General features: G+C 45.6%; 1 protein-coding gene across 5 annotated transcripts in view; it reads left to right on the top strand.

The window, feature by feature from the left end:
* dhx9 (DEAH (Asp-Glu-Ala-His) box helicase 9) overlaps positions 1-14,630 on the top strand; it is a 65,448-nt gene that overhangs the window by 25,235 nt on the left and 25,583 nt on the right. For all 5 annotated transcript variants that reach the window (XM_067990473.1, XM_067990472.1, XM_067990474.1 and 2 more), the window contains 8 exons: positions 384-575; positions 1,382-1,523; positions 3,296-3,378; positions 4,484-4,640; positions 5,214-5,314; positions 6,051-6,264; positions 12,054-12,148; positions 12,743-12,816. In XM_067990473.1, coding sequence (XP_067846574.1) covers positions 384-575; positions 1,382-1,523; positions 3,296-3,378; positions 4,484-4,640; positions 5,214-5,314; positions 6,051-6,264; positions 12,054-12,148; positions 12,743-12,816 — 1,058 coding nt within the window. The remainder of the gene's footprint in view (positions 1-383; positions 576-1,381; positions 1,524-3,295; positions 3,379-4,483; positions 4,641-5,213; positions 5,315-6,050; positions 6,265-12,053; positions 12,149-12,742; positions 12,817-14,630) is intronic.

Genomic DNA, 14,630 nt, shown 5'->3' with positions numbered 1-14,630 from the left:
CGCATCCCCGATTTTAATCGCTCCAGTATTGGCATTCAACTGCCTCGGCCCTAAGCTCCTTAAATCTCTCCTCTTTTAAGACACTCCTTAAAACCTATCTCTTTGACCAAGTTTTTGGTCACCTATCCTAATATCTCCTAATGAGGCTCAATGTAAAGTTTTGTTTGATAACCCTCCGGTGAAGGGCATTGGGACGTTTTACTATGTTAAACATGCTATATAAGTGCAAGTTGTTGTTATACCAGATGGTTTTTGTTTGTAAATTACATGGGTCTTTTGGGGTAATGTACCCTTGGGGTATTAGCCCAATAACATGTTCATTTTAAACCTGTTTTTGTCAAAAGTTGGGTATTAATAATTGTGCTTTGTCTCTCTTACTACAGATACTTAATGAAAGAAGTCAATTGCCAGTCAAAAATTTTGAAGATGAAATCCTTAAAGCAGTCAACAGCAGCCCAGTAATCATTATTCGAGGTCAAACTGGGTGTGGTAAAACTACTCAGGTCCCTCAATACATCCTTGATGATTACGTCAGAAATGGCAAAGGTTCCGAATGTAACATTGTAGTCACTCAGGTGCGTGAGAAATTCTAGAGGTGTAAATGCCTCACTGATTTCGTGCTGTAACGTGGAAGTTAGTCTACCTATTAGAAATGTGCTTATCCATTTATTCTCCTTCAACTCCATCTCCAAAGGGATGGACCTGTGCACATGGTTTTAGAAAATCCTACAGTGGTAGGTGGTTCTGGTTGGATAGATAATAGGAAGCTTGTGGTGCTCTGAGCTAGTAAACTGCCCAATTTTAGGTCTGAGTGTGTTGGCAATTAAAAACCTCACCTAAGAAGGTTTATCACTGTAGAGTGCATTCTGTATTAGGCAGACAGAAACTGCTGTGGTTTTCTAAATAGTTTGGTTTGGAGGCTCTTATGCATGATATTACAAACATCTGGATGCCCCCAAAAATACTCCTCCCCTCACCACCACCACCCCCCGCCCCCGTCCCACCAAAAAAAAGAGTCCAAATAGATGAATGCCAACTTGACATTTTAGGTTAGTCAGATAAAGTAATGTTAGTTGACTGTTTGCAGAACAAGTCAAAAAAATCACTATTGCAGTCTACCTTTCAAACTTATGTTTGATAACTATTTTTGTACACGCAGATATGTTCAGTGCACTTTTAATATGATCAGTTAAATAGTATTTTGAAAACTAAAAAAGCAAATAAATGCACTGGAAAAAAAGCACTGAAAACACTTAGCAGGTCTGTCGAGAGAACACAAGTTGATGTTTTGGGTATTGAACCCTTCCTCAGTATTAGAAGTAATTCAATTCTGTGTATGTATGCAAACCTATATTACTTAATTTCTTGTATTATTTTCCAGCCTCGACGTATAAGCGCTGTGTCAGTTGCAGAACGTGTTGGTTGTGAACGAGGAGAAGATCTAGGCAAGAGCTGTGGTTACAGTGTTCGGTTTGAATCCATATTGCCAAGGCCCCATGGCAGCATAATGTTCTGCACTGTAGGTTAGTATTCACTGCTCGACAGCTGACTTACACTAAAATTGTTTTTGGCAGAAAATGCAAAGCTAGTATCGATCCTAACGATCAATAGTGCCCTGCTCTTTTTTTGGCAGTTGGAAGTCTTGTGCTCACTTAAGTCAAGGATGTTGGTATCTAGGGCAAATTAGAATGTAATTCTATTTTTAAAATGAAGCTTATTGAAACACAGCTTAGATTAATTAGGATGCCTTAAGCAACAATGTCCAAGCTTTTTGTCTTTGCGGGCTGCTTAAATTTGTACCATGGAGCCCTGTGGGCCGCATACAAAGTTTGTCAAAATTCGCATTAACTTGCACACATTTCAAGCTGCTGATTCTAACAGATCTTGGTGTTGACTTAGCCACCAATGAGGCAGTAACACTAAGAATAGGCCTATTCAATTCTCCAAAATTAAATAGAACAAAGCAGCAAGTAGTACATTAAGTATAAATGGGGCTGAATTGCTTGTGTTTCACGGGCTGTGTGTTGCCCCAAAGGCCATAGTTTGGGCATCCCTGACTTAAGGACAACTCAAGAAACACTTTTCAAGCAGCGCACTTTAAATGTTTGTTTCCCACCCTCCCCAGCTTCTATGTTTATGATTTCTTTCTGTTCATTTATTTATTATACAATGGTGTGATATGAGGGAAGTGTTCTGAGAATAGTGCTGGGTGGTACTGCTTTTCAGCCTGTGAATCTGAAACCAGTTTGTTACTAGATCAATTACTATTACTAGATTGATTCCTGGGGTGAGAGGGTTGTCCTATGAGGAGAGATTGAATAGAATGGGCCTATACTCTGGAGTTTAGAAGAATGAGAGGTGATCTCATATAAACAAATAAGATTCTGATTGGGCTTGACAGGGTAGGTGCTGAAAGGTTGTTTCCCCTCGCTGGAGAGTCTAGAACTATGGGGCATAGTCTCAGGATAAGGGGTCAGCCATTTAAGACTGAGATGAGGAGGAATTTCTTCACTCGGGGTTGTGAATCTTTGGATTTCTTTATCCCAAAGTGCTGTGGATGCTGAGTTGTTGAGTACATTCATGGCTGAGATAGATAGATTTTTGGGGTCGAGGGGAATCAAGGAATATGGGGATCGGGCGGGAAAGTGGAGTTGAGGTAGATGATCAGCCATGATCTTATTGAATGGCGGAGCAGGCTCGAGAGACCGTAAGCCTTCTCCTGCTAATTCTTATGTTCTTTCCTGTGCTGTTGATAAACATAAGAAGATTTGAAGAAATGCGAGCAGTTGGGATAGGGAACTCTGGAAGGAAAAGCAAGAAAGCAAAAATGAGTATTATTGCCTATTAGTTTTACCAGTGAACAAACTGATTATTTAGTGACGGGTGATGTGTATATTTTTCTTTTGGCTACCAGCAAGCCTCCATTTGACCTACTTCAAAATCCACACTCCTCAGAGATTTGGGGACTAGATTCTGTGAGGTTTTTTTTTTGGTGTTATATCACCTGGAACGAGAATATCTTGCAAATTTAAATATAGTGAGCCATTGAAAGTTAGGAGAAGTCTGCAGGTGTACTTGTAAATCCAATGTAGGCATAGTAAGAACTGTCTGTAAATATATAGTCAGGTGCACATTACGCAAACTCTGCTGAGAATTTCCATTAGTGAAATCACACTTTTTAGCGGGTCGGGAGCGAACTGATACTTTTAGGTAGACTGTCTGGGTTGCATGACATAGACATCAAGTAAATTGCTTTCTGCTTTGTGAAACTAATGACAGTATTATATTCTTTTAGGTGTCCTGCTGAGGAAATTAGAAGCTGGCCTTCGTGGTATAAGTCATGTAATAGTGGATGAAATCCATGAGAGAGACATTAATGTGAGTTTCTGCACGTCGTTTGCTTTCAGAGGGACATCCAATGTGACTGTCTTCAATTTTGATATTCTTTTCTGTCATTTAAATTTTTTTGGCAGGGGCATGGAATTATTTTTCACCCTGTTCTCTTGTACTCCACATGCCATAGGTACCCTCCAGCCAGGAAAGTGCGTTTCCATAGGCATCAAGCCTAGTTGTTTTTCCATCATGTTTACACTGTTGGCCAAAATAGCATTTTATGCTGTTTGCAAATTCTGTGGCAGTTTCAAAAAGCCCTAGTTTGCAACTTTCTGCACACATTGCTTTCGATGCCTATCCCTTTGTCAAGATTTTATCTTATGTAAAGTCTTTACAAACTTTCAGATTGTGGTAAAGTGCAGGCGGACCCAAAGGTAATCTTGCAGTATAGCTTCAACTATCTTATTTCCTGATTATCAGCCAGAGTTTTAGCTGGACTAAGCCGTGTATGAGACACTGCTTTATTGTGCAACATACTAACATCAATCCTGTACTGTCTGACATAAATCAGCCTCACAGCCTGAAAAAACATGTTCAATTCACATTAGTACTGTTCTTTACTTCATTACTATACATAGGATATTGTTGTAGAATATGTACACAGTCAAAATCTGGAGACTCAATTATTCATCAATTTCTATTATCCACTATTAGTGTGGAGACTGGATGTTCCATTATACTATATAATACAAGATACCTTTCAGAAAGTAAGGAAGCCACAAATATTTTGTTTCTAACACAGTAAGACACGTTTTTATCGACTATGAAGTTGAAAGATTCAAACCCAGTTTCACTCATTGCCTCTGGGCTTAATCCTGTGCATTGAGTTCCCAGACTCCTGTGTCGGTTAAGGTTATGATAGCTAGCACTTCCAGGAAGATTTTCTAGACTTTCCCTTCCCTACATTTCTCAGGAGGCAGGTTTGAGTGTGCCCAGTATCCAGGTTCTCTTTGAAGAAGCACTTGGTATCGGCACAGATCCTGACTGGTTATAGATCATATAGTCATTGCTGATTTTTTTAAAAATATAATTGCCTATGCAGTGAACTATTTGTTAGAGTAAACCAAAATTATCCGTAATTCCCTTTCAGACTGATTTTCTCCTTGTGGTTTTGCGGGATGTTGTCCAAGCTTATCCCGATATCCATGTTATTCTCATGTCTGCCACAATTGACACCACCATGTTCAGAGAGTACTTTTTTAACTGTCCACTAATCGAAATATATGGAAGAACATTCGCTGTTCAAGGTACGTAAGAACCAGTGCAATTGCATTTCTTCTAAGCTGCAAATTAAATGTTATGATTACTATTACAGCTGCTTATTTTATAATTTTAAAGTCTATATATAATTTAAGCCACACACTAATCATATTCACTATTTTAGTTAGCTGTTTGGGTAAATAATTTAATCACTGAAGAATAACTTTATCAGAAAAATCAAGTAGTTTGCTGGCAGCACCATTCACCAAGCTAAATTCCGATGTTACCTCTACACTGGAGAAATCTTAGACCTGCAAGGTTTAACTTTTTTCCAAGGAGGGGAGGTAGCAAGATTAACTGATTTATTAGTTGGTATTTTTGATGCTTCAGCATTTTTTTACAGTATTGAATTTCCTTTCAAAATAGGTAGGTTGTGAAAAATTACACTCTGGTGCACTTCAGTCAGCGTAAACCAGTGGCCCTCGCTATAAATCTTTACCATTACTAAACACGATTGCCTGCCTTTTTGAATTTCATGTTCATATTACTAAATGTTCAACCTTGCTATGCTTCTGCCTTGATGATTTTAGTACTTGAGGTACTTTTGTTGATTATTCCAGAATATTTCTTAGAAGACTGTGTTCAGATGACTCGGTTTGTTCCTCCTCCAAGAGACAAGAAGAAAAAGGAGAAAGATGAGGATGGTGGTGAGGATGAGGAGGTAAAAGCAGATCTGAATTTTGATTGGGGTTATTTAGACTATGTCAAATCTCCACAACATTCTCTAAAATCAGATTCCGGTCTGAAAGTAGTAGTATGGTGTTAGCAGCAACTTGCATATTTTCCAGCTCTTTGCTGACACTGTCCATTGCATTTTTGTTCTGTGTGCATTTTTTAAAAATTTAGAGAGCTGTCACTCAGATGAGGAAAGCAGGATGGCTCTGGATATAATGTTCACTTTTATTATCTTCCACTAAAACTGCAGCTTGGGTCCTCTGAAAGCTTGATGAGTTTGTCCAGTGACTAACTGAGCCATACAGACCAGGCAGTCCCAGGTTTGATTGCTGATATGTTGTTACCTGATCTTAGCTGGGACAGCAGTCGAAGTGCCACAACTCTAAGCACAATGGGTTCTCTCAGGATGATTAGTGTTACAGCCAGGTGGGAGTCGGGCAAATGAAACGCAGCACTGCCTGGCTGGAATATGAATTGCAATTTAGATGTGCCATAAAAGCATGTCAAGAAAATTTGAACTGTAAAATGAGAGAAAATTGTATTTAATGGACATTAAGAAAAGCAGAAGAACAATTTATACTTTTCTTGGAGTTGCAATGTAGCAATGACTTGAACAACTACTAGCTCAGATCACAATGGACATTGGTCCAGCCTGGAATAATGTTAATTTGACCATATTGCAGTCAAGTTTGTTGAATTATAATTAATGTCTGTTTTGCTAGGTGAACTGTAACAACATCTGTGGTGATGACTATGGGCCAGAAACCAAACGTGCTATGGCACAGATGAGTGAGAAGGAGACCCCATTTGAACTGATAGAAGCATTACTCAAGTACATTGAAACACTGGATGTGGATGGGGCAGTTCTTGTTTTCTTGCCAGGCTGGAACTTGATTTTCGCAATGCAAAGGCACCTGGAAATGAACCCTCACTTTGGTATGTGTCTGTCTTGTTTTTATGCTGCCATTTTTGTCCAGTTTGAATGTTGATATCTTCAAATAAATGCTTTTTATTGCTGCCCCCAATTTTGTGACCTGTGGTTTCAATGGAGATGCTCCTTTTGTGCTATTAGCTCTTGGTAGGTCCATTTGCTAAGTGGGATGAGGAGGTTTATCAATTAAACTTTTTCATTCCTGTTCCTGGATCATGCACCACCACCCCCATGTGCAAGAGAGTGAAAGATTTGCTTCCAGGCTTCCACAAGTGAGCCACAAGGAAGGACGTGAGAAGGGCTTGGGGATAAGATTGCTTCTGTTTTTTTCCGAATTCCAACAAGCCTCACTTTCTCTTATTTCATCTTGGCTGCTTTTGTTTTACCTTTGTTTTCCTTGAAATTTTCTCCTGCTTTTTTCCTTCTTATCTCTCCGTTCCCAAATTCATGCTCTTGTGCAGTTGTTGGTTATTGGCACGCATGCACACAAACTCTTCCAACTGGATAGTGATTAAGAGCAGGAATCCTGAGTGATTTTCACTTCCCTAAATCCAGGGGCACTGCAGCCAATGATAGTGTCCTCACTGGGGTCCCACACAAGATCGACAAACTCAAGGGACTGTAGCAAAAATCTGGGATATTCCTGGTCTACATGACTCAGCTATTCACTGGGTAAACTCGCTTAGCTATCGGAGAGTGGAAGATGCTTTTTAAATGTCTGAACAAGGGATTTATACGTTTTCAAATACAAATCCGAGTCATGGAGGTGAAACGTGGCACCCAATCCCTTGGTTTTATCAGTCACTGTGAGTGGAGGAGTGAACGAGCATAGTCAATTTTTGTCTGGTGCCTGCCCACAAATTACGTGATTTGTTGAATTAATTGTTAAACTTGTTATGGTGGGTTTTGAACTCAGGATCACAGCATCATACAGCCCAGAAGTAGGCTGTTCAGCCCTTCGTGCCTGGTACCAGAACCACTACACCATTGTACCCACTTTTGGGGCCCGATTTTAGCACCCGGTTCCGGGTGCGTTCTCGGCGGGGGGGCCTCTAAAATCCAGGTTTCGAGGAGCGGGACCGGATCGCGCCTCGATCCCGCCCACTTCCGGGTTGCGCGCTGACGTGCGGGGGTGCGTGCGTTGGCCCCGCTGGTGGGAATCCCGCAGGCAATTAAAGCCAGCGGGGTTCCACTTGAGTGTATTTATCTTGGTATTTCAGGTCATTAAATGACCTGATGAGCTGTTTATTTAACAGGTGTCGGATTTTACAGTGAAATGAGACTGTTTCCCATACTGGGGGAAACACTCACACTCTCAACGGACGTGTTGCAGCCAGCAGCCTGTGGCAGCTGCCAAGGTGCATTCCACAGGTGGGGGGGGGGGAGAGCCTTCACCAACGCAGGAGGACACTCCGTAACATTGGGCAACGCCTGCCCTCCACCACCCTCCTCCAAGCAAGAAGATTCACCGGCGTGGAAGTCCAACCCCTGTGCGAGGACACACTTTTCTAGCGTGCACAACCCCGCAAACCTAAACCTGCCAGATGGGGGCTGCGTTGACATCCTCGGAGGACGAACAGCATGACCAGCCTCAGCAGCCTCGCAGTCCACGCCGTCCGCCTCAGAGACATGCATCCCCACAACACGGTGCTGCGGCACATCCACCTGCACAGCAGGATGGAGGGCATCCGCAGAGAGAGATGCGTCGCAGGAGGCACTACCCTCCGCACAGGGTCTACAGACCGAGGCTCAGCTTCATGGACCTCTCTGAGCAGCAGTGCATACGGAGGCTCAGAGTCACTCGCCAGGTAGTCGCCGACATCTGCAGCCTCCTCAATGACGAGCTGCTCCCGGATGGACCAAGCAGCATCTTCTTACCCGTCGCCGTCAAAGTCACCACTGCCCTCAACTTCTTCGCCTCCGGATCCTTCCAGGGTGCCACGGGGGACATCACCGGGGTCTGTCAGTCGTCTGCACACAAGTGCATAAGGCAGGTCACCGATGGGTTGTTCCGCAGGGCCTCGACCTACATCAACTTCGCCATGGATGAGCGCAGCCAGACGGAGAGGGCGGTTGGATTCCATGCTGTGGCTGGCTTCCCACGGGTGCAGGGTGTAATCGATTGCACCCACATAGCAATACGGGCACCTCCACATGAGCCAGGGCTGTTTATCAACAGGAAAGGGTATCACTCCATGAACGCCCAGCTCATTTGTGACCACCGCCAGAGATTCCTACACGTGTGCGCCAGATACCCTGGCAGCTGCCACGATGCCTTCGTCCTCAGGGAGTCCACCGTCCCGCCCCTCTTCCACGCACCCAACGCCGGCAACGGCTGGCTCCTCGGCGACAAGGGATATCCCCTGCACACGTGGCTTATGACACCTCTGAGGAACCCCATTACCGAGCCACAGCGTCGGTATAATGACAGCCACATTGCTACCAGGTCTACAATTGAGCAGGCTATCGGGCTGCTCAAGATGCGCTTCAGGTGCCTTGATCGTTCCGGGGGAGCACTCCAATACACGCCATTCAGAGTGGGACGAATTATAGTTGTCTGCTGTGCCCTGCATAACATGGCACTACAGAGAGGGGTGCCGCTGGAGGAGGCCCCATGCACACCTGCCACCCACATTGAGGACGACAATGAGGAGGAGGTGGAGGAGGAAGAGGAGGAGGAGGAAGAGGGAGAGGAGGAGGAACGACCCATGCGCCGAACACCGGCTCACCTGCGTGCTCGTCAGGCCAGGGAGGCACTCATATGCCAACGGTTCTCCTAACATCACACTGTGTGAGGCGTTCACATGTCATAACGTGCACAGACGAGGGTCCATACAGGCTCCCTCCACAGAAGAGTGGTGCCTGTACACCTGCACCCACTGGATTATGCTCAATGGGTGGGACGGGGTGGTCGTCGTCATGATGAGGCGCAGGGAAGGGACATATTGCACAAGCCGCAGAATTATGGACAAGAGGTGGCAGCATTGGTGAGAAAAAGTGAGTTTATTTTGTGGTGACATTCAAAGAGTAGAAAATTAAAAAAAAACGACAAACACCCTGGTGCAATCCCTGTGTGCTCACGGAACTTTAGGCGTTCGTTTTCGGGACCCCCTACGTGGTGCTACCCCTGTGGCTCCAGCAGAGGTGGTGGCAGGTTGCTCCTGTTCGTGCCCTGACCGGGTAGATGCTTTGGGCCGACGCCCCCTGGGTTTCGGTGCCCGTGAGGGCACCTCCACAGACTGCTCCTCCTGCACCTGTGCAGGGGCAGACTCGGCCACCTGGAGAGGATGGACTATTGCGGGCACTGGTTGAGAGGGGGGCAACGGGTGAGACTTGGGGGCGCCTTGAGTAGCGTCCACACTTCCATTTCCCCGTTCACCATCTTCCCTCTCATGGCCGAGGCCCACATCACCCCTTCCACCCTGCTGGACGGCAGTTTGGATGACGTGGGTGAGACCTTGCAAGGCCACCTCCAATGTATCTGTCAACCTGTTGATGGCGGCAGAATGTTGTTCACCCTGAATCCGAACAGCCGTTGTGAGGGCCTGGATGGACTCATTGGTGAGCTGTGCGTGACGCTCGAGGGAGGCTAGCCTGTCCTCCACCGCAGACGTTCCCACACCTACCCGCGACACTATCTCAGAGATGCCTTCACGTCCCTGCGACACTATCTCGGCGATACCCTCCTGCACCTGTGCCACCATTCCCCTCATGCAGGAGTTGGACTCCTCCATCCTCCGTGCGATTGTGGAGAGTGCGCGTGGCACCTCTCCCAGTACCTCAGCAATGTTCTGGTGCCCCTCGACGACTCTCCTTTTGACAGGTGGCCCCCTGGGTTCAGCATCTGGGTCCGGCTGAGCAAAGCCTGGAGAAGAGTGCTCCCACCGACGCGGACCCTCCGCGGCTGACCCTGCCACCAGGGTCTGCTCATGCTCATGTGTGCGCGGTGACTCACCATGTGCAATCCCAACTAGCTGAGGGGGGGGACCCACCGAGGTGTGTGTATCTGCGCTGGTGGATGCAAGGCTCATGTGTGACGATGCACCCTCAGAGACGGGCATGTCCTCTGAGGAATCGCCCTCAACCGAGACGTCGATCGCAGACGGTCCTGGAAGAGAACAGAGGGAAATATCAGGCATGTGACCAAATGTGGCGGTGCGGCATATGCCATGTGATGCTACGATCATTCACGATCATGAGTGATGAGTGCCAGCTTTCCCTTACCGGCCGTTTCGCCAGAACCAGACTCGCCATCCGCCATCGACAGGCAATGCAGCGTGCGGCTGATCTCCAGTGCCTCGACCTCGGCGTCTGTCAGGGCCATCTCGTGTGGCGGGCCCCCTCCGGTGCATGCCCTATCGCGTGCGTTCCTGGCCCTCTTCTCCTGTGAGGGCAAAACACAAAAACGTTATTGAGTGATGATTACAATGTGAGACGCTTCAAGCATTGGTGTGATTGGGTTGAACGTGTGCCAGATGGATGGGAGGATGCGTGTGCCACATGGCCATCCCATTGTATGGGCATTGGGGTGTGTGGTAGTGGTCGAGTGGGGACAGGGACGGTGGGTACGTGCAGGCACTGTGAGGATGATAGTTGGGTGGCTGTGAGGATTGGTGCGGGAGCGCAGTACTGTCAGTGGAGATGGGGTTGTGAGGTGTTTGAGGTGATGTGGAAGACGGAGTGATGCAGAATGCGTTAGTGAACTCACTTTTCCGGACCTGGTGAGGTCATTGAATCTCTTGCGGCACTGAATCCAAGTGCGGGTGGTGTTTCCCCTGCTTGTGACCTCCGCGGCCACCTCCTCCCATGCCCTCTTGGTGGCGCTGGCAGGGCACCTCCTTCCATCCGTGGGGAACAGCGTCTCCCTCCTCATGCGGACCCCGTCCAGCAGCACCTGGAGGGCGTGGTCCGTGAAACGGGGAGCAGCCTTACCCCTGTGCTCCTCCATCCTTGATGGAGTGTAGTTTGTGGCTGGAGGGGCTTTGGTGGACTGCCCCTTTAAATAGAGCGCAACCATCGCTCAGACGTCAATGCGCATGCGCAGGCCGCCGGCACGCAGCTGAGAAGCGCGGAACCCGTAACTGCCGGCTAATCACATCAATCATCCCGCGATCGCGTGCGCAACGCACTCAATTTGGCCGGCGCGTTTTCCTCGAGCCCGCCCGACCACCCGCTGCCAACCCGCACCCCTGGTAAAATCGGGCCCTTGATGTTCATATTATTTGATCTGAAAATTACAGGACATTAGCCACATTTGTTTGTTTTAATTTCAGTTCAGTGCTGGAATGTTCATAAAATCTAGAGGGGTGTGAAGTAAAGTTAGAAGCTTGCTTATATTTTTTTCTGCAAATTATATATACTTTTTTTTAAAGCTGGGATTACAGATGGCAAGAATAACTTTCAATGCTGGCTAACCTGATTGACTTCCTGGTATAGTTGGGAATTTTGTTATGCTAAATCATCCAGATGTATGATTCCCTACGGAAGTCAAGTGTGTGTCCAGAAAACTCCCCTCTGGTATAAAATAACTAAAAACAGTAACCACTTAAGAAATTGAAACTCTGCAAACCAAATAAGTTTCCAGTGCTTGACTTTAGGCCTTCACACATTGAATGAACCATTAAATTAATGGTATTTGTAAGCCTACAAAACCTTTACATTAATATATTAAAAAAACTGAAGATCACCAGACTTGTTTTCAGTGTTATTGATACAATCTGCAGGTCATTTCCTCCTTAATTTACAGTACTGTTTTATTGTGAAATAAATACTAAAATCTTCTTTTACTTAACAGGAAGCCATAGATACAGAATTCTGCCATTGCATTCTCAGATTCCAAGGGAAGAACAGCGCAGAGTGTTTGATCCTGTGGCACCAGGAGTCAGAAAGGTTAGATAGTAAATTATAATTTAGAGCCAAGTGTGAATTTAAAGTGGAAAAAATATTACTCAGCTCTTATTAGTTGGCAGTATAATAGTATTTTGAGTACCGCCGCTAAAATGTGACGCCATATTGCTGTAGCTTTTGAATGGTGGGGGTGAGGAACACAAGGTCCCCTGTATGTCTTTTAACCTGGCAATTTGTGATTGTGCCGGTCTTTTTCATAGTAACATTTGTTAGAAATTGATGATGTAGGTGGTGCAAGCTGCAGCTGGTATTTCATGAATGGGGTGATATATGGCGTGCAAACGCCTTTTTAAAAATGAAGAGAATAACTCTGGGGCAAAGAATTATATTTAATCTAATGCACTTCGTCCCACCCCTTCCAAAATTTGAACAAGGGATTGGTATGCATTCCGGATGCTAGCCAATACCGAGTGATCTGCCTGTGAGATCTGCAAAGTAGATGAAACCTTGCCTGTATCCTTTTCAAGGAATGTTGAGCAGACTGTAATTTTGTGATCAGGACTAACCAGTAAGTTGTACAAAGTTGTTACATATGAACAGTGCACTTTGTTTTAATTATGTATGCTTTATTGCCAGGTTATCTTGGCCACAAACATCGCAGAAACCAGTATTACCATTAATGATGTGGTTTACGTCATTGATTCGTGCAAGTGAGTAATCATCTTCGCACCTTGATTTTTGAGGAAATTGTGGTTTAGAATTGTATATACTTGTTAAAATTTTTAATGAAATGAACAAGCTTGCATTTATATAGCATCTTTCATGTTTCAGGATGTCCCAACGTGCTTCGCAGCCAATGGATTATTTTAGAAGTAGGCAAATAGAGCAGTCAATTTATACACGGCAAAATCCCACAATCAGCTATGAGATAATGACCATTTAATTTGTTTTGGTGGTGTTGGTTGAGGATAAATATTGGCCAGGACACTGGAAGAACTCCCCTGCTACTCTTCGAATAGTGCCATGGGTTTTTTTATGTCCACCTGAACAGGCAACCGGGGCCTCAGTTTAACATCTCATCCAAAAGATGCCGCCTTTGAAAATGCAGCAGTCCCTCAGTACTGCTTTGAAGTGTCATGCCTAGATTATGTACTCAAGTCCTTCAGTAGAGCTTGAAACCATAACTTTCTGATTCAGAGGTCAGTGTGTTGCCACTGAACCAAGCTGAAACTAAGAATATTATTACTACTAGTTGATCTCCACGGAATTGCACATGAGCAGTCAAGGCCAAGTGCATTATTCAGGTCAACCAGGGTTAGAGGGCGGGGGAAAGGGAGGGGACTGATGGAAGGAAAGGGGGCGATGAGGGGAGAACATGAGGGAGATGGGGCAATGGCAAGGAAACCACCTCTGTGGGGAGTGAGAAGGGCCTGGTAATTTACCCTTCTGGGGTGGGAATATCTTAGTGGGGGAAGGGGAGATCATTTCCCTCCACAAAGGCTGCATTTTTATCTGAGAGTTGGAGAGGATTATGGTGATCTACCCTTCCCTAGGCCTGGATTTTTATCTCATTATAAGGGAGGGGCTCAACTCCCTTTACATTATCTGATTGCAGGAAATGACTGTGATTACAGCAGGAGTGGAGGGTTGGGGTTACCTCAAAGAAGACTAGATCGACCTTGATAAGATGGCCAAGCCCAGACAGCCAACAAAACTTTGGTATCCTGTATTAGCAGCTTTTCCATGAGGGGGAAGGTATTATCGGCCACGAGTTTCAGCTTTGGGGAAGGGAGAGGTGGGGTGGGTTCCAGCCAGTAAAGTTTCTGCGTGGCATTTGTCAGGTTTCACTTCCATTTCCCTGCGGGTCTGGGGAGAGGTGCGAGTCCAGTATCATGGGAGTGGGAGAGATTGAGCTACATTGCCAAATGCCAAAAGCGTTGTTCTGCAGCAGGTGTCAACAGGGCTGCAGCTGGGGCCAAGGATAAGGTGCAGGATCAGACAGGAGGTCGAAAGTTTCTCTGTCAGGGAATTGACTACTTATGTGGGGGGTTGTGACAACGGTTTGCAAAGAAGAAAGGGTGGGGGGACCATTTTAGAGGGGGACAGTGAATGAAAGGCTATCAGTGGGGCTGTAGGAGAAGCCAACGAAGAGAATATAATGTGTGTGGTATGACAGGTCAGGCCGTTGCGGCACCATGTGTGGATATTTGTAGCTGATGCATTTTTCAGTGAGTGAATTTGGTTAAGTTTTCCAACAACAATGATTAATGCTTTTATTTAGAACCTGGATAGCTGAATCAGTAGAGCATCAGACTTTTAAGTAAACAGTAACAGCAATGATCTGAATCCTAGGGTGCAAGTCCCTGTTCGGGTAAACAATGTTGTATTGTCAGCCTTGGCTCAGTGGTAACACTCTTGCCTGGGAGGCAGAATGTTATGGATTCAAGTCCCACTTTATGACTTGAGTACATAATCTAGGTTGACACTTCAGTGCAGTACTGAGCGAGCATTGTTGGATGTGACG

Source organism: Heptranchias perlo, chromosome 9 (assembly GCF_035084215.1).
Source record: "Heptranchias perlo isolate sHepPer1 chromosome 9, sHepPer1.hap1, whole genome shotgun sequence".
Classification (NCBI taxonomy): domain Eukaryota; kingdom Metazoa; phylum Chordata; class Chondrichthyes; order Hexanchiformes; family Hexanchidae; genus Heptranchias; species Heptranchias perlo.
Note: the sequence above shows the minus strand (reverse complement) of the source record. Positions and strands in the feature narration are given on the sequence as shown.